We start from the raw sequence: 18,943 nt of genomic DNA, 5'->3' as shown, positions 1-18,943 counted from the left end.
CAATTTATGTTATTAATTTGCTGTAATAGCCATTGAATTTAAACAATTCAATTACAGTAGGTAAAGAACGAAAACAGCAATTGGAAATATCGAAAGAAATAACAAAAAGCAACAGAAGAGAGATGAAACGGAAATAGAGAAATGAAATGGGAACCGAGGCCTGCACAAGACAGTTTCCTTAAAACAGATTTACCACCTCCTGCTAAGTGCTTAAGGTCTGCTGGTATCTGCTTCCCAAGATACAACGGGTACGAACTTCCAGGTGAAGCAAATTCCGGCGAACCACAACAGTGAACTCGATCAGAAAAATAAACGAAGAAGGAAGGAAGAAAAATAATAAGTGGTGTTGGTGTTGATTTCCGAAGAGGAAGTGCCTTTTTATAGCCATGTGAGGATGTAACAGCAGCTCTGTATTGAATTTCTGAATTCAATTTATGTTATTAATTTGTTGTAACAGCCATTGAATTTAAACAATTCAATTCAAAAATTGAATTACATAACAGTAAGAAATAATTGCAATTGTTTGAATTTAAAAAAACGTGTGAAACTGTTACACAAAAAAATTCAAAAGGAATTAAAAACATGCCTAGCTTACATGGATGATTTTGGGTTGACATTCGTGTACGCAGGACGCGCGGGCGCACACGAGTTCAACCAAATCGGTCTTGGATTTGCACCCCCCCTGCGGACACGTGTGTGGAGAGAGCCTCTATCCTTATAATTCTTACTCATGCATGGTTAAGTGTTTATATTTAAACACTAATTCCCATGCTTCTTTTTTCCATATAGGATAAGCTTCATTTCCTTTCAAATTTCCAACTTCAAGGGTGAACTTTGAGAGACAATTTCTCATTCACCCAAGCACCATTTTGAGAAAATAAAATTATACTTTTGAAATATGAACCGAGTAGAATCCAAATCTCATAATATTTTCCACTTTCGTTAAGTGGGACCCACTCAAAATGTGCCCTCAAAATAGCATGTTATGCTATTTTTTCAACATATAGTACAAGATGAATGATTAACTATGGCTTTTGATTATAGATTAGTATCTTAACAAGCAAGTAATTTGTGAGTTTTAAGTTTAATTCTCAACATTTTATTCAACAAAGACAAGTAATTTATGGTATAGACATTCTGATTCCTGAGAATGTTCTGCCCTTGTTGAATGAACACGTAACAACAAACTATGATAGTCACAAAAAGGTCAGGTAATTATTTTAAACGCATGTAGAAATTGAATTTATTTGATCAATATTCATGAATTTTTTTTAGAAAAGGCTACAATACATTTGCTAATAAAATAGAGAAACCATTTTTCAATGGAAAAAGCTATGACAATAAAAAGGGTTATCTCAAAACACTGTTGTTGGATGAGTTTCCACATATATAATTTTTATGAAAGAAATGAAATTTATTATTATTAATCAATGTTACAAAATTTTTATAATTACATACTCACCATAATTTATTCCATTAATTTCTAAAGCATCCAGGGCTGATAAATATTTTAAGATTATGACAATACCACCTTAAAAAGCAAAATGAAATAAACACGTCATATTCGAGCCTTAAATCTAATTCAATTTCAAGCCCAAAACGTAAATTTTCTAATCAGCCAGCGGGCCTCAATTAACTAAAACGCTGTCGTATGAATCCTAAAATAATTAAATAAAATGGAAACACTCTCAGTGTGTAATAATATAAACAAGTTCAATTTTTATCGTTTTTAGATGAGTGTTTAATTTTTTTTGACAAAATATAAAAGTACAACATAAATTAACGCCTGTTTCGTTCCTACTGAAGAACAGCAAAGGATCAAGGGTTTATATCAGGTCAGTTCACTCAATGATCTGCTTTGATCTGTTATGTTACGGCAATTGTCGTTTGTCAATTCCAAGTTCTTTTATCGATGAAATGCAAAATTGCAATGAAATTGGATTTTCGATTCAATTTCTTAATTTTTGTAGATTTGGATAGGAGAGATGGATGCGCAAACAGCTCGTATAAAGAAGTGGGTAATATTGTATCCCGTTTACATAAATTCAAAGAAAACTATTGCTGAAGGTAGGCGTATAAGCGCCAGCAAAGCATGTGAAAACCCCACTTGTATCGAAATTGCTGATTGTTGTCAGTATTTGAAAATCCCTCACGCCATTGAGGTTCATTAACTAGTGTCCGTTTTCTTTATTTTCATTTATTTATTTATTGTGTATGTTGTGAGTCCGGTGATGGGTTTTTGTTATTGCAGATTGATAAGGCCTATCCACGGGATTTTATGCAAAGAGGTAGAGTGAGGGTGATGCTGAAAAGGGAAGACGGGACTTTTGTCAATCCAGCCATTTCTTCGAGTAAGTATAGCCTCATCTAGTTGTTGTTTCGGCTGCTTCTATTGCTCGTATTGTGGTTCAATAATTTGCTGCTGTAATTTTGTCTTTGCTTATTTTGTTCTTTGAATATAGTTTTGCATAATGTGAAAAATTGTTACATGAGAGTAGTTAAGGTACTGTCGAAGATGGTAAGCTGGTTTTTGGTTAATTGCTGTAAGTAGTTGTGAAGGTTGTGTTGGTGTTTAGTAATAGGAGCTGGCTTAGTAAAGGGCTAATGACGTGATGATGAGAGCAGTTGACCGTGATTGTTATGATAAACATTTGGAGGTTTCTGAAGAGGTGTCATCCATGTAAGTCAAATTCCACCATCCATGAATGTGTTGACCATATTTCTACCGTATGATCATACCAAATTTAGCTCAACTGGGCTTCTAGGCAAGCAACTTTAGTGGCCTTTTCGAGATGGTTTCGTTTTGCGGGAAAATATTGGCTTGTTTGATAGCCTTTTGAACTGAATTCTATGTGGAACTTTCCACCTTAGCTCCCTGGATTGCTTGTTGGACCATGGGTGTCTGTATGTTAACATATTTAATGACTGGAGTTTGTAGACAGGAGATCGATTTAGTTTTAGTTCCAGTTGGGCACCTTTTGTGTTCCTTGCATTGGAAATCGATCATAATCTTTGTTTTGCTAGGAGTGTGCATCCTGATTCTGTGTCTTTAACTGCTTTGCCTCTATTGAGAGAAAATCTCCATGGTTGGTTTTGTTCTATGCATGACATTTAGTTGAAATGGATTCATTAATATATTGCTAGTAGCCTGGTTTCTTTCCCTCTTTTCTGGCACTGGTGATCTATATAAAACATCCAAGCAGTGATGTCTGTCAGCTTGTGTGCATCTGTTTGCTTTCTTATGTTACCGTCCGGTTGTTGTGTATGGATCTTTTGGCAATTGCATCTGTTATTTCCTTAAAGCTTTATTGTAGGTGTTTATCCACCTTATATCATGTACTTACAAGCACCGTGAGCCAAAAATTAATTTAATTGGTCTGCTAATGTGCTGCTGCTGTTAGTTACTAGTTCTGATTTCTTTCCTTTTATTAATCTGTCCCTGGCATCTCTGTAATCTGTCCTTCTTTTCACAGTTTTAACAAATCAAAAAAAAGCACTTGGGCTTACTGAGTACCCTCATAAACTTCTTAAAAAACTTTAAATTGAGATACCGATGCTTTTCCATTTGTGTTGTATATTTCACTTTTTAGAGCACATATTGCTAAGATCAGTAATTCAGAAGCCAATTTTCTGCTTGATGTCTATTAGGACAATTAATATGATCATTATTGCTCTCTGGCCCCCTTCTTTCCTTCTAACACCTCATCAATCGCAAGTCTAGATGTGGATGATATCACAAATGGCAGAGTTAGTTGCAAGGAGAATGAGCCGTTGATATGGGGTGGTTCCTTTATGAGTTTGACATACCAAGCTCCATCCATGTCTTTTGTTTGAGCATTTTGTAGGGACCTCTTAAGTAACAACTGCCAATGACTATTTAATAAGAAATAAAGAAAATAATATTAATAAGAACAATAATTACAAAATGTGAACAATGAGTCCACAAAGAAAGAATTCCCCAAAAGATCTCTAAAAGATCTACAGAGTTGAGAGCTAATCATGACAATATAAGTATATGATCTAAAAGACTGAAAGCTTTACAACAAAACATAACAAAGAACAAAGAATTAAGCCAACACCCCTTCCCAGTTTAGATGAAGAAGAAGAAAGAAGAATCTTGAAATTCCTTAGTCTTTTAGATCATATAAGAATTAAGCCAACACCCCTTCCCAGTTTAGATGAAGAAGAAGAAAGAAGAATCTTGAAATTCCTTAGTGACGGAGCCCAAAGAGAAGCTAATAATCACACTTTTTCCACTAAAAGATGATATCTTCTTCTGGATCTTCAAAAGTCCTTCAATTTCTTTGAATCCAAATTACCCAAAAAGTGGCCATAACTGAACATTTTCACAGCACTCTTCCTAATGATTTCATCCATTAAGAGAAAAAAAAAATGAAGATGGATTGGTGATTGCCATAGGTTGGACTGGCTTGCTGGCTTATTTTAGACTGAATGGATGTGACTTACTTTGTATCATGTTTGTACTTTTTGCCATGTTGTACTTTGGGAAAATAGCTGATGCTTTGGTTTTCTCTAGCCTGAATGAATGTGTCTTATTTCTTCATGTGGATGATTTTCAATGTGATTATTTGGCAGGGAAACAGCTGATGCTTCATGTTGCAGAATTGGTACCAAGACATCCTAATAGGACTAAGAAGCAAGAGCCTGCATCCACGTCTTCAAATGCTGGTCCCTCCAAATCCGGGAAAAGTGGAAAAAAGAAGAGATAGATTTAGCATTCCATATGTATTGAATCCAAAGTTATTGTTCTCGTGGCCCAATTCCCCCAAACTTTCCCTTTCTTCAGTTGTAACATTCTTGTTGGTTGGTTTACCTTAGTTGTTTTCAGAAGAGTTCATTTCAGCCGACAACTTTTAACTTTGGAAACCTTTAAAATACTCTTTGGATTCTTCATTATCAGTTTACATGTAATCCATTTAGTGTATGTTTGGTCGGAAGAAAGAGGAGGAGAAGAGAAGAATGGAAGAAGAGAGGTGGAGAGAAAATGAGGGAAAAAGAGGGTCAATCTCAATTACATTTTTTGGCTTGACATGAAATCATCTTTTCTTCCCTTATTTCTATTTCTCTTTTCTCCTTCACTGTTCTCTCTTTTCCTATCATTCCTTAAAACTAAACATGTCATTAAGGTTTTTATTGGCAATTACGATGTTGATAATACTTCTTTTTCTTGCTCGGATTTGAACTTGATCACTAATCTTATGTGAAATTTGAATCAGTTCTATGATCAAGTGATGCTTTTAGAAGTTTTTTTTGTTTTTTTACATGTAAACAGGGGAGAAGGACTAGGACAACCATCCTGTTAGCTTCTTCGCTATTTTAGGCTATAGGTTATCCTATACTTTATACATATATGCAAATTTTGTAGATCGAGAGCGAGATATTTACTCTAATATTCCATAAATATTTGGAGAAATGCATTTGCCGATCCATAATTGTAAATAATTGGTTTTTCTTGTGCGTGCAATATTATATTAGATTTCTGTAGACGTGGCTATCCGATTGAAAACGAACGATAGCTAACGATAGCTAGCCTTTTCAGGCCGTCAACTTATCCAACGATTAAGTACCAAAATCATTCTCAATCTCAGGTACCCTCATAAAATGACTTTAATGCCCCTCTCAGTACACAAATAATGAGCAAGCTCTTACGAAATGACTTTAATGCCCCTCTTCAGTACACAAATAATGAGCAAGCTCATACGAAATGACTTTAATGCCCCTCTCATTACACAAATAATGAGCAAGCTCTTAGGAAATGACTTTAATGCCCCTCTCATTACACAAATAATGAGCAAGCTCCTAGGAAATGACTTTAATGCCATGCAGCGCCATCCAACTGCCACGATGTAACTCACTCACCCTCCATGTTATGTCGAGTTAAATTAAAGACAACCAAACCCAAGCTGAAGAGAGATCGCGAGACAGGAGACAGAAATGACGATGGGAACTACGACACAAGCGTACGGTGAGCCATGGTACTGGGACAATCGTTACGCTCACGAATCTGGACCGTTCGATTGGTACCAAAAGTACCCCTCCTTAGCTCCTCTCATCAAGCTCTACGTCCCCTCCCATCACCAGCGCATCCTTATTGTCGGTTGCGGCAACTCAGGTACGTCCCTATCTCTCTCTTCCCTTAACTCGCGCGTATCTAATGTATCACCAGCAACGCCGTCCCTCGATCTCACATTTCTGAATCATAATACTGGATCTTTCATTTTCAATCATGTAATGCCACGTAAGATCTTTTAAGTTGAGTTAAAATTTTTGTTTATGAAAATGTGGTTACAGCGTTTAGCGAAGGCATGGTGGATGATGGATATGAGGATGTGGTGAACGTTGATATATCATCAGTGGTAATTGAAGCTATGATGAAGAAGTACTCTAATCGTCCGCAATTGAAATGTATCCTTATATTTTTATGGACATGCGATGAACATTTTTGTTAAAAAAAAAAGCTTTTAGAATAGAGATGCTTTCTGGGGAAATCACTGAGAAGCACACTTATTATCGATTGCTTCTTTAGAAAGCATTTTAAAAAAAAAAAGAAAAAAAAACTGGAAAATTGCTATCAAAATATGGCTTGAGATTGAATTTTGTAATAAATGCTCCAGAATAAAAGTGCTTTCTGTGAAAGCACCTAAGATCACATTTGTTATCAAGTGCTTCTCTAGAAGGCAGCTTTTAACTAGAAAAGTAGCTATTAAGTATATGTTTGGTATTAAGGTGCGGTGGTTTTAAATCCATAGCTATTGCGCAATAAAATTACTAATTGTCAAGTACAAGTGAGTGTGATGCATTCTGTTATAGTTTAGCTACGACACTTTCAAAATTAAGCAGAAGCATGACAAGTATAGCATACCTGAGTGTTAGTAATTGGAGCTTATATATAACTCATAGTTGTTGGGTTTTGTTTTCTTTTCAAGAAGACAGTATATAAGTTTTTGAAAAATATGCTGTAATAAGACTTTCATGTTGTTGCGGTAGTTTCCTCAACGATTTATTAGATATTAAAATGGATGTTCGCCAAATGGACGAATTCCAAACAGGTTCCTTTGATTCTGTTGTTGATAAAGGTGAAACATTTTCTTTTTTTACAATTTAATTTCAGCATTTTAGTCAAACATAGTTGAAATGGCTACACTTTGAAACAACTTGCTGATGTTTCCTGTTGTGTTTCAGGAACTCTAGACTCTCTATTGGTGAGTTTCTTTACGTTGTATTTCATCTATGTTTTCTATGACAAGTTGTTTATACTGAATATTGTATGTGCAGTGTGGAAGTAATTCACGACAAAATGCTACTCAAATGCTCAAGGAAGTTTGGAGGTATTAGAACTAATAAACAACAATATACAATCATTTCAAACATATTTGTGTTTATCTTGTTTTTCTTGATCTGTTCACCATATATTGAAGCAGTTGATGACAAACTATAGGGTCCTCAAGGATAAGGGAGTTTATATTCTGGTAACATACCTCATGACTTTTCCATACATTTTCATTTTCCACATTTCCCTTCTTCTATTGACAACTTATTGAGCAGTTGGTGATTTTGTTAGTTTTGCTTGTATGCTGCTGACTAAGCTTCACCAATTGCTTCAGGTTACATATGGAGCTCCCATATACCGTCTGGGGATGTTGAGAGATTCCTGCTCGTGGAATATAAAGCTCCATGTGATAGGTTGGTTCGTTAAACCCCAATTTCAAATTACTAAAATTTTCTCAAGCTAACCAATGCTAGGATCATTGCTGTAACCTGACAGTTGCGTCCCTGTTTAATTGCCCGTTTGTATTTTGTTTCATTCATGTTCCTTACTGAGTAATAGCTAAGGAATAAAGAGGAAATATTAATCTGGTTGTTTGTCATTTGCAGAGAAACTTGTGGTGGAAGAGAAATCCGGGCATCCAATATGGGAGTTGACAAATCCAGTTCCATTGGAAAATGATGGTAGGTCGGTGGAAGAATTGCTTGGAAAAAATCCCGATGTCCATTACATTTATGTTTGTACTAAGGTTGGCACTTGGCAGCTTAATCACTTTAAACTTAAAGTTCTTTGCATGAGTGAAACAGTTTTTGATAAATTTCTTATTTGGTGATTTGGGGTGGGCTTGAGGTGTTTATTTCTCCAATGAATCAATTCTAAGCCGTTTCTTTTGATTATTTTCTTTTTCACATAGGATGTTTATTTTTCTGATGAATCAATTCTAAGCCGTTTCTTTTGATTATTTTCTTGTTCACATAGGATGAATCTTTGAAGACATCATCTAAGTAGGAAGTGGCAATTCATCGAGGAATAGAAGCATCTACATCATTTTTCAATGTGATTCTTCTTGCTGTATCCATACTATTTATGTTCGCTCATTCTAAATAACGAAGGTAGTTTAAGCTGAGGTATTAGTATGAAAAGACCTATCGACATAACCATAAATTGGCCTTGAATTTGTTGAATCTTTATTTATTTATTTTCTTGTTGTTGTTAACTTGGAGAAATGGTTGTAATTGAATTAATTATGATAAACATCTGTACTAGTTCTTAATACTTTTGTCTGTCAGAAGCTGCATATTATGTGTGTTGAAAAGCAAGGAACTTGCTTCCGAAGATTGGCAACGAAACCTTTTTCTCTTGTTTTCCCAAAAGCACATTTCTCTCCTTCATGCTCTCTGTGTTCTGCCTGGCAAGTGGCAATTATGTTGTTGCCATGTAACTGGGATGAAATAATGTAACAATTTTTCTCTTAAGCCCAGCTTCGTTGGCAGTGAAATGGGAATTTTCCAGCTTTTACCGTGAAAAGAGAGACTGAATTTTTGTAATGTAAATGGAAATCTTCATAAACGCTGCAGGTTAAATTTTGTCATAAAGCTGTCATTTTACGCGACAACTTTATTAGTCACACACACACACACACTATCATAAAGGTAAGTACTATCTCCCCATTAAAGCATTCCTTTACATATCATTAAAAGTCTGGGCAAAATAGCAAATTGTCATGGACCGCTCAAATTTTTTGTAATCGGAGGCAAAATTAGCGCACGTGTATGCACAATAAAAGTCTGTCCACAGCGGGATGTACTCAGCAGGAGGCTGCTCTTAGTAATGGATTGTCTCATACAACTAGCGAATTGTGGTGCGCTTAACCAGCGGACACATTATAAATAGTTGTCTCATACAGCTTATAAATAACTAGATTTTTTAGGCAAGTTGCATGAACCATCTAGACTTAGGGAGCAACTCTATAAATAGCAAAGCCACCCATTGTTTTGCTCAATAACACCACACCATAAACACCACACCACACTCCAAGCTACGCAAGCACTTTTGTAAAATACTCTCTTGTGACCATACTGCTTTTTTTTTTCTCTCTAACCTCTCTGCTATCATCTTATTTGACTAGCTTGAGAAGTATAATAGGTTTACTTAGCAACTATTATGTTAGAAGTTGTCTAAATGTCGCATGGGTTGCTGCACAAGATACTCATCTTATGACACCATGCTAGTATGTAAATGTGACGCATCACCACGTCTTATTCACAAGTAGGATTCACAACTCACAACTATGACGATTGATGAGTAGCATATGATTACATTTGAGTGTACAACACATTACATCTAACCTCATAAATTTTTATCAATTATAACGAGTCGTTCTATGATGCCGTGATTAATGTTACGGCATCAATACCACAATTAAACATAAATTATGTAAATGGAATATAAGATTTATAAATTTAACATAAAACTTGTAAATCAACATTAACTGTAAAATTAAACATAAATTTTGTAGATTATGCCTAAAACTTATGAATAAAAGGTAAAATAAATAAATTAATATAAGAGTTGCTGCACCAAAAAAAGTTCACAATTGTAAAAATAAAAACTCATTACAATGTTTATTAACTTATATGTTTATTGATTTTTTTTTTTAATTTAAGTTGAATAATGCTAGTTTTGTATTTATATAACACATGTGATGTTTTTCTATTAAGGGTGAAATTTATCCTTAAAATCGGATTTTAAAAAATTTTATTTTAATATCCTTCATAGTTGTTGTAAGATGCGGTTATTTTACCTACACTTTCTTGACAACAACCTTAAATAGTTTTTAAGTACAAGTAAAAAGTTTGAAACTACATTAATTATGCATAACACTCAAAATTAGATCTTTTTTTTTTTATATATCATAGATGTGTCTAGTAATATAAGAATATTTTTTTCTTTGTCTTTACTTGATCCACATCAAGATAAATACTTGCACTTAATTAACTTGTGTAATAAATAGATATTATTATAAGAAATGGGAAAAAATACAAATGTCCCAGAATAAATATAGAATTTATGGTTAAAACAATTTAATAAAACTTATTCCACTTTTTTCAGTATAATTTTTTGGTTTAATTAATGAGTATTTTTTCCTTTGTTTGTTAAAGATAATTTTTTTTTGTAAATGAATAAAATATTTTTCATTAAGATTACGTATAAACAATGTTAATTTTTTAAATAATTAATTATTTTGTATAAATTTATAAGTTTTACTTTACATTTACTAGTTTTATATATAATTTATAATATTTATATTTATCACGGTATTGATGCTGTAATTTTTATTACGGAATTGGAAAATTTTCCCAATCCATCACTTATTGATGATTGTATATTCTTGACATCTCAATTTTTAATGTGCATACTACAAGGATCTCAAGGGATCCAGCCACAGCGCAAACTGCTTTTAGAAAACAATTGATAGCAAAAAAAATAGCATTGTGGAATAGGGATATAAATGGCTTTAAGTAATTTGTTTGCCACGAATCAATCACTTATGCATAGGACACTTTATATGTCAATTGCTTTATTGATTTCTCATTGATCATCTGTCTAGTACGTTAATACGATAAATAATTTGGGATTATTTTTGTTTGAAATGCCAATTTTTTATTAAGATGAAAAGATCGGTGAGTTAAACTTATTTTTACTGAACATAATTTATTTTACTACAAAAATTTTTGGCACAGCAATACTAAATGGATTCTTAAACCATTTTCTTTTTATTTTTCCATTTTTACATTAAATAGAGGAATTTTTTTTTTTCTTTTAAGCTTCCTGACAGCATTTTCAGTTTTGTCCCAAAACAATATGACGGTATGACCAAATCATATGAATTTTCCCAACAAAACAAACAAAAACCCTAATCCTCGCCCAGTCACCCAACCCACGGTCCCTGATCACGCGCGAACTCAAGTTCATTGTACACGTCATAACATGCAAACATGCTAAAGCTAAACCAATGTACGGCAAGCTGACTCCGCCACGTCGGATCCAACGAGGTACGTAACTCTCTCTCTCTCTTAATCTAAACACAAACGATGGAGACATTGACTTTTTTGTTTTGTAATTTTTCACTTTATTTTTTTTTTCGTTTTTGTATTTTAACACCTTTTTAATTTTCAGTGGCTTTAACACGCTCAAAGTCTTTCATATTCTCTGGCTAGCTCTGTTTCTTTAATTATACACTCTTTCAAGCTTATCAACAATCAATCAAATCATTACATGTACTCTTTCTTTCACTTTATTTTCAATTTCAAATTTCTTCTCGTTTCGGTTCGTTACTTTTCTTGATTGATAATCGAATTTTAAATTTGTTGCTATTTTTGATAATTTTTGTCTGCTTGCTGTTATTGTTAATAATAATTACATTTAATTGCAGATTCTTTTTGGTTCGTGCGATTTTATGATCAGAGTTTCGCTGATGAAATCTAGGGTTTATGGCTCAGACTAGACGATATGTTCCTAATCAACAATTAGGTTTGCTTTTTTCGTTTTTGTTTATGCTTGTCGTTTCATTGTATGTTATATAACGTTTTATTTAGGAAAAGCTAATTTTGATGTCCTTTTGTGCGTTTGCTGAACTGTGCACATGAATGTTTTTGGTTTCTTCATGTGTTTAATTCATGCATGGATGTAAACTTTGATTCCTTCAACTATATAGACTTCTATTTCAGTGTGTCTTGCATGCATAGATTGAAAGCATTGTAGCTCATATAGCTCAGGAACATGCCAGGACTGTATGGTATTGGATTCTCAGTATGTGATGTGCACTACTGTAATGCTTTTGTCCTACTTAAGTCATGCCAAGCATCCAAGCCTTTAGAATCTTCAATTGTGCATCGTGTTTACTGTTTGCTCATGTATATGGCATTTCTGCTCTTTGGTTTTGTGTCAATTTGATAAGCTATGTGCAATTGGATTGTGTTTTATGTTGCATGTTGCTCTGAAAATTAACATGAATTTTGTTGTTAGTCTGTTTGGATCTTGAACATTTTAATCGTCTGGCTCTAACCTTGAATTTCTTGAAATTTGGCAGATCTTGAACAGATATTGCAAGAAGCACAGTATCGTTGGCTACGACCAACTGAAATTTGTGAGATACTTCGTAACTATCAGAAGTTCCACTTAACACCAGATCCACCTGTTAGGCCTCCAGGTTGCTTCTGGTATCTTTTTGGGTATCCAGTCTCTGTTTAAAATTGCACATATCCTTTAATTGTATGCAGAAAAAGTTGATGAACCAATCTTCCCCCAGTTTCTTCTTGCTCGAATAATTTCAGAAAACATATCTTGTATCGAAAGTATCTATGTAAAAATGTTAACTAAGTAAATTAGCTACTGATGTTGTTTGTTTTTCAGCTGGTTCATTATTCCTGTTTGATCGAAAAGCACTTCGATATTTTCGTAAGGATGGCCACCGATGGAGGAAAAAGAAAGATGGAAAAACCGTCAAAGAAGCTCATGAAAAGTTGAAGGTGTGCTGTTCAATTTATTATTTGTAAGTTCACAGTTAATTTTACTTGTCCTGTGCTATGTAGTCAAAGTGTCACCTTGGCTTGCCTTTCATATAAGTTGGCCTTCTAGTTATTGGTGTGAATGTTATCCTGTGTGATGGCACAGATTTGTGTCTTTACTTAATCAGGATGGAACATTTGTGAAATATATATCCCTTCTACATTTCCAAGCATTTATCTAGGCAGAGAATCATGGGCCATCTACCATTAAACTGTCTCAACTTTAATGTATTTAAATATTTACATAGTTGAATATGTTTTGTACAAATATTTCCTTGTACAAAATGATTCATTTTCTAGAAAAGAGAAATTCAGTGTAAATATGCCATTCTGGCTGCAGATTGGTATTTGCTTTTCTTCAACTTTCTCCTATTAGCATTCAGTTGAACGGCAAATATGATTCAATTTCCCTCTTCTCTAGTTTGCCAGTATCATTAGTTTCTTTAAATGTTTCAAGTAATTGTGGTTTCCATATCTCTTGGGTTTGATTGTCTTGCAGCATTTATTAATTTTAAGCCTTATTGTTTTCATGCTGTAGCAAATATATTCGACATTGCTTTGAGTTATTGTTTCTCAGATTATTGTGACATTCTGAGCTTGATGTGGCTGTTTACTAAATTAGCCTTAATCCTTTCTTGTAGGCTGGTAGTATTGATGTTCTTCATTGTTACTATGCCCATGGAGAGGACAATGAGAACTTCCAGCGACGGAGTTATTGGATGCTTGATGGGTGAGATTTACTGTTGATCTTACTTAAGGATTCAAGTGTTTTAAGTTTTGGAAAACATGAATTGCTTTTGTAGCCTGTGGAAGATGGTCAGTGGTTCCTTAGAGATGTGAAATTAGTAATTAATTGACCCTTCTTGATGAGGGTTGCTAGTTCTACACATATTGCCATTTGGATATTTGATGTGTTTTGAAGATTTCTGATTTACCTGTTGACATATTGTCTCTTTCTTTGGGCTATGGTTTACATATTTAATGCTCTTGCTATTCAGTGCTCCCATTGTCTATGAAGTTGTGGTTCTAGTGGATGTAGTTAGAAAATGAGCTTACTATGGTGCAGCTATGTGAAACAGATAACATTGAGGATATTATTATTAGCTTGCAGTGTTGTCAGTGAGTATTTTCGGTTTTCGATGTTTGTATCATTTTGTTCTTATTTTCGGTTTGTTTCTTTTTCCTTGTCCCTGTTTTCAGGCAGTTAGAGCACATCGTTCTTGTGCATTACAGAGAAGTAAAAGAGGTATTGTTTAGCTAATAGTTCATCTTCATGTTCTACTTTTCTGTTTGTTTTACTCTTTTCATTTTTCGGAATCTCTAGGCCACTGTATATTTAAGTATTCAATCCTTAATGTCCTATTGTCAAAGTGTTGTGATGTTTGATTATTGACAATGCATGCCATGCAGGGATACAAATCTGGCCGTTCGGCAGCGGACCCTGGATCACAGATTGAAAGCTCTCAAACTAGTTCAGCTCGCTCCTTAGCACAAGCAAACTCCTCCGCACCCGCTGCTCAGACTTCTCATGCATCAATCCCCAACAAAATTGATTGGAATGGACAAGCAGTATCTTCAGAGTTTGAGGATGTGGATTCTGGGCATGGTTCTGGAACCCCTTCTGTTGCTCAATCTATTTATGGTTCCATGTCGCAGAATGCTTCTTTAGTTGCTGCAAGCATTGCTGGTAAGGTGCATTGCAATGTGTGCATGGTTTAACAATATTTATGTTTTCAAATGATGCATGCATCTTGTCGTATTGATCTTGCTAGGGGGCTTTTGAAATGCTAAGAGTAACTTTGCTGTTAAAAGATAATTGTATTATCTCTCCTACTTGATAATGCATTGCAAGATTTGCATTCAATAAAAATTGTGGCTATTTGAACTGCCTAGTGTTTTTGCTGTCAATAAACGGTAACTTCTGCCTTTTATTTATACAAGTAATAAGAACTTTCAAGCCGCAGCTCATCATGTATGCTAAAATGCTTTTTTATCATTCCCTATCCTTTCTCCCATATGAAATGTCTTAGGTCCTATCATTCTTATTCTGAAGTCATTATAGATCTAAGCAGGTTTTTCTTATCTTCTCAGGACTTCCGGAGTTATCGAGACATCCTCAATGGTTTGCTGGATCTAAAATTAACCATGGCTCTGGATCATCTATGTGGCCTCAAATTGACAATTCAAGCCGAAATGCTACCAGTGTTCTTGACCAGCATGGTCACCAGAATTTTTATGTTGGACAACCTAGTGGAGCTGACTTTATTACCCATAAGCTGACTGATGCTAGATTGGCTAGTGATAGCACCATTGCAAATATTGGAACTTGCGGGGAGAGATTAATTACCAATATAGATGTGCACGCTGTCACAACATCATCTCAAGGAGCATCTCAGGTACCATGATTACCGTTTATGATAGATGTCTAACTTTGTTCAGCTATGCTCGGCCTTTTCAATTTCTTGATTAAATGAATAAATATTTCTCATGAAATGCTTCAATGGATAAGTTGTACTAATTTAGTTTGCATCATCAAAGCTCAATCATTTTTATTTATTCGGAAACCCATTTATAAGATAAATGTCAATCATCATCCTGCCAGTATTTAGGCTGTTCTAGAATCAACCTGGCATAACTCAGTAACCTTCTTGGATGGATGTTTCTACCTATGAAAATTTACCAGGTGGTATATTATTTCACAGGTGCTGCTGGAGCACAATTTCAATTTAATTAATAACCAGTACCAAAATTGTCCTGTCCCTGAGGTGACAGTTGCTTCTGTCTCTCAGGCTGGGATCAAGCCCAAGGAAGAATTAGGAGAGCTGAAGAAACTTGACAGTTTTGGCAGATGGATGGATCAAGAAATTGGTGGAGATTGTGATGATTCCCTTATGGCTTCAGACTCTGGAAATTATTGGAATACGCTTGATGCTGAGAATGATGACAAGGAAGTATCCAGTTTGTCACACCATATGCAGTTAGAGATGGATTCGCTTGGCCCTTCTCTTTCCCAGGAGCAGCTGTTTAGTATTCGTGATTTCTCACCAGATTGGGCTTATTCTGGGGCTGAAACCAAGGTATGCATATTTAGGTTTGATAAATCACATTTAATTTGCTTAATGCTTTATTGAGTTGTTGATGCCAACAGAAATTGGGATATAAAAGCATGCTAATATTTATTGACTGTTTTTATCAGGTTTTAATCATAGGCATGTTTTTGGGAACCAAAAAGCTATCAAGTGATACTAAATGGGGATGTATGTTTGGTGAAATTGAAGTCCCTGCAGAAGTCTTGACAGATAATGTCATCCGATGTCAAGCTCCTTCCCATGCAGCAGGGCGTGTTCCATTTTATATCACCGGCAGTAACAGATTAGCATGCAGTGAGGTGAGGGAGTTTGAGTATCGTGAAAAACCATCCAAAGCTGGATATCCTGTGGCATCTAAAATTGCACCAGAGGACGAAGTGCGCTTGCAAACACGTCTAGCAAAGTTTTTGTATCTGGACCCAGAGAGGAAGTGGTTTGATTGTACTATTGAAGATTGTAATAAATGTAAGCTGAAAAATACCATATATTCAATGAGAGGTGACAGTGAAAAGGATTGGGGACGAGTTGACGAGAGTCCAATGGCCATTGAAGGTGACTGCCCAAATTCTAGAGATAAATTAATTCAAAATTTGCTGAGGAACAGACTTTGTGAATGGCTGGTCTGGAAAATTCATGAAGGAGGTAAAGGTCCAAATGTAATTGATGATGGTGGACAAGGAGTTGTACACTTGGCTGCCGCTCTTGGCTATGAATGGGCTATGAGGCCCATAATAGCCGCTGGTGTCAGTCCCAATTTCAGAGATGCACGAGGAAGGACAGCACTTCACTGGGCATCCTATGTTGGGAGGTTAGGCTGCTACCTTGAAGTTCTTATCAAATTTTTAATTTATATCCTTTGAGACTTAATTTTGCTTTTTTTTTTTTTTGCCTGTAAAAGTTTTTTCTCATAAAGCTGTGTTTTTGGTTAAATTTCTGGTAGATGTTGAGAACATTTATTTCACTTGGAAAGTTTGTTTGGTTATAACTGTTGGTTTTTAACTTGGTCATTTGTGGATGAAATTGGAAGTTTCATTTCCCTAAAATGCCCTATCTTGAAAATAGAAAGGATCTAAGTCAAGAAATTGAATAATGTGGATAACTGGAGACAGTTGAGATTCTTCTATTAAAATGCTTAGAAGTTTACTCTGTGTGTTCTCAGTGCTCAGCTGTGATATTGGCTTCTTTTTTCTCTTTTTGCTTTTCCTTTTTCTTTTCCATAAATAAAAGCATGAATGAAAAAAATAATTCATGACTCATTAACCAGATTTTTATTGTAACACTTGACTATACTGACAATTATTTTGTTTCTTCCCTGTTTGCCAGGGAGGAAACTGTCATCACGCTTGTTAAGTTGGGAGCAGCTCCGGGTGCGGTTGAGGATCCGACACCAGCATTTCCTGGAGGGCAAACTGCTGCTGATTTAGCATCCAGCAGAGGACATAAAGGGATTGCTGGATACTTGGCTGAGGCAGATTTATCCAGTCACCTTTCTTCATTAACTGTCAATGAGAATGGGATGGACAACGTTGCTGCAGCTCTTGCAGCTGAAAAGGCTAATGAAACTGCAGCTCAAATTGGTGTACAGTCAGATGGGCCAGCAGCTGAGCAGCTTTCTTTGAGAGGGTCTCTTGCTGCTGTTAGGAAATCAGCTCATGCTGCTGCTCTGATACAGCAAGCCTTTCGGGTTCGTTCGTTCCGTCATAGACAATCAATTCAGAGCAGTGACGATGTTTCTGAAGTTTCGGTTGACCTAGTTGCCCTTGGCTCTTTGAACAAGGTTTCAAAGATGAGTCATTTTGAGGATTATCTGCATTTTGCAGCAATAAAGATCCAACAAAAATATCGTGGTTGGAAAGGGAGAAAAGATTTTTTGAAAATGCGCAATCATATTGTAAAACTCCAGGTACTTGGCCTCAATGCTGCTTAGTTTTGAGAAGGTGCACAGCACCCTGAATTGTTTGCGAAACTTACTTTTGTTGGTCCATTTACTTTCAGGCTCATGTGAGAGGACATCAAGTACGCAAGCAATATAAAAAGGTTGTTTGGTCGGTCAGTATTGTGGAGAAGGCGATATTGCGTTGGAGGAGAAGAGGGTCAGGTTTGCGAGGATTTCGGGTGGGAAATTCAACTGCCAATGTGGCATCAGAAAATGAGAAAACAGACGAATATGAGTTCTTGCGAATTGGCCGGAAGCAGAAATTTGCTGGCGTTGAAAAGGCTTTAGAAAGAGTAAAATCCATGGTTCGTAATCCAGAAGCACGGGATCAGTATATGAGGATGGTCGCAAAATTTGAAAATTTTAAAGTAAGTTCTATCCTCATCTTTTTTCTCTCTTTTTTTTTTTTTTCCAATGACAGAAGTCTTTCCCCTTAACTTTTGGTGGTTGCAATGCGATACGCAATTAACTTCCATCTCATCATATCAAATACTTGTTTCTCAATCATCTTTATTGGATTAGCTATGTGATTTAAGCTGATTCCGATATTCCTCTGTATAGATGTGTGATGACGGAAGCGGTTTGCTGTCACAAGGTGAAGATTCTCTGAATGGTCCAACCAAGGACAATTTGCACGCATATGTAGCTGATCAATGATTCCATAAAATTTATGCTGGGAATTGGAACTCTTTGTGCGGTTAACTGGGCTTACTAGATCGATCTCTTACTTGCATTACTTAAGGCTTTGTCAGACTAAATTATGTTAAGATAAAAAGGAAAAAAAAATGAAGAGAAAGGAAAAAGGGGGCGGATGGGGATTGTAAATTTTTTTTTTTTTAACTTATAGCAACTTTTTACCTGATCTGGGGTCGTTGGTTATGGGAATCGAGCCGGTCCAATTGATTGAAATGCAGGGAAAAAATTGAAATGATTGCAGTAACATTGTAACAAGTTGTACTATGTCTCTGACTTAGTCGAAATTTTATTTGCACATAGCGTCTTCTAATTATGAGTCATTTACTGCCACATCTTGGCTCAAGCTTAAAAATTCGGAATTGAT

The 18,943-nt window shown here is 35.4% G+C and overlaps 3 protein-coding genes across 8 annotated transcripts; all 3 read left to right on the top strand.

Annotated features, from left to right (window-relative positions):
- The first annotated feature begins 1,669 nt into the window (after positions 1 to 1,669).
- On the top strand, positions 1,670 to 5,075 carry LOC102620397 (signal recognition particle 19 kDa protein). Its single transcript, XM_006488693.4, has 4 exons — positions 1,670 to 1,835; positions 1,971 to 2,162; positions 2,252 to 2,351; positions 4,597 to 5,075. The coding sequence occupies exons 2-4, from the start codon at positions 1,986 to 1,988 to the stop codon at positions 4,728 to 4,730; spliced, it is 411 nt and encodes a 136-aa protein (XP_006488756.1). The 5' UTR covers positions 1,670 to 1,835; positions 1,971 to 1,985; the 3' UTR covers positions 4,731 to 5,075.
- Positions 5,076 to 5,872: 797 nt separating this feature from the next.
- On the top strand, positions 5,873 to 8,563 carry LOC102620671 (uncharacterized). 2 transcript variants are annotated; one of them, XM_006488695.4, is made up of 9 exons: positions 5,873 to 6,133; positions 6,313 to 6,426; positions 7,029 to 7,097; positions 7,204 to 7,223; positions 7,297 to 7,349; positions 7,460 to 7,490; positions 7,626 to 7,704; positions 7,897 to 7,971; positions 8,267 to 8,563. In XM_006488695.4, the coding sequence occupies exons 1-9, from the start codon at positions 5,956 to 5,958 to the stop codon at positions 8,269 to 8,271; spliced, it is 624 nt and encodes a 207-aa protein (XP_006488758.1). In that variant the 5' UTR covers positions 5,873 to 5,955; the 3' UTR covers positions 8,272 to 8,563. The 2 variants fall into 2 exon arrangements, with proteins under 2 accessions (XP_006488758.1, XP_006488757.1); XM_006488694.4 differs by having other exon boundaries at positions 5,879 to 6,133; positions 7,897 to 8,036.
- Positions 8,564 to 11,400: 2,837 nt separating this feature from the next.
- Positions 11,401 to 18,874, top strand: LOC102621325 (calmodulin-binding transcription activator 3-like). Of its 5 annotated transcripts, none has more exons than XM_006488699.4 (13): positions 11,401 to 11,568; positions 11,724 to 11,821; positions 12,381 to 12,500; positions 12,704 to 12,819; positions 13,500 to 13,588; positions 14,059 to 14,104; positions 14,269 to 14,545; positions 14,950 to 15,254; positions 15,648 to 15,935; positions 16,055 to 16,755; positions 17,271 to 17,850; positions 17,943 to 18,251; positions 18,445 to 18,874. In XM_006488699.4, exons 2-13 carry the CDS (start codon positions 11,782 to 11,784, stop codon positions 18,538 to 18,540), a joined length of 2,967 nt encoding a protein of 988 aa, XP_006488762.1. In that variant the 5' UTR covers positions 11,401 to 11,568; positions 11,724 to 11,781; the 3' UTR covers positions 18,541 to 18,874. The 5 variants fall into 5 exon arrangements, with proteins under 5 accessions (XP_006488762.1, XP_006488760.1, XP_006488761.1 ...); XM_006488697.4 differs by having other exon boundaries at positions 15,561 to 15,935; XM_006488698.3 differs by having other exon boundaries at positions 11,425 to 11,617; positions 15,561 to 15,935.
- Positions 18,875 to 18,943: the final 69 nt, after the last annotated feature.

This window comes from Citrus sinensis, chromosome 1 (genome assembly GCF_022201045.2).
Source record: "Citrus sinensis cultivar Valencia sweet orange chromosome 1, DVS_A1.0, whole genome shotgun sequence".
In the NCBI taxonomy this organism is placed as follows: Eukaryota; Viridiplantae; Streptophyta; class Magnoliopsida; order Sapindales; family Rutaceae; genus Citrus; species Citrus sinensis.
Note: the sequence above shows the minus strand (reverse complement) of the source record. Positions and strands in the feature narration are given on the sequence as shown.

Coding starts and splice junctions, on each gene's coding strand:
- LOC102620671 (XM_006488694.4), top strand. CDS start 5,956: ATGACGATGGGAACTACGACACAAGCGTACGGTGAGCCATGGTACTGG. Junction 7,491..7,625: donor ATAAGGGAGTTTATATTCTG/GTAACATACCTC, acceptor CAATTGCTTCAG/GTTACATATGGAGCTCCCAT. Junction 7,705..7,896: donor TATAAAGCTCCATGTGATAG/GTTGGTTCGTTA, acceptor TGTCATTTGCAG/AGAAACTTGTGGTGGAAGAG.
- LOC102621325 (XM_006488697.4), top strand. CDS start 11,782: ATGGCTCAGACTAGACGATATGTTCCTAATCAACAATTAG. Junction 13,589..14,058: donor AGTTATTGGATGCTTGATGG/GTGAGATTTACT, acceptor CCCTGTTTTCAG/GCAGTTAGAGCACATCGTTC. Junction 15,936..16,054: donor ATTCTGGGGCTGAAACCAAG/GTATGCATATTT, acceptor TGTTTTTATCAG/GTTTTAATCATAGGCATGTT.
- LOC102620397 (XM_006488693.4), top strand. CDS start 1,986: ATGGATGCGCAAACAGCTCGTATAAAGAAGTGGGTAATATTGTATCCC. Junction 2,163..2,251: donor AAATCCCTCACGCCATTGAG/GTTCATTAACTA, acceptor TTGTTATTGCAG/ATTGATAAGGCCTATCCACG. Junction 2,352..4,596: donor CAATCCAGCCATTTCTTCGA/GTAAGTATAGCC, acceptor ATTATTTGGCAG/GGAAACAGCTGATGCTTCAT.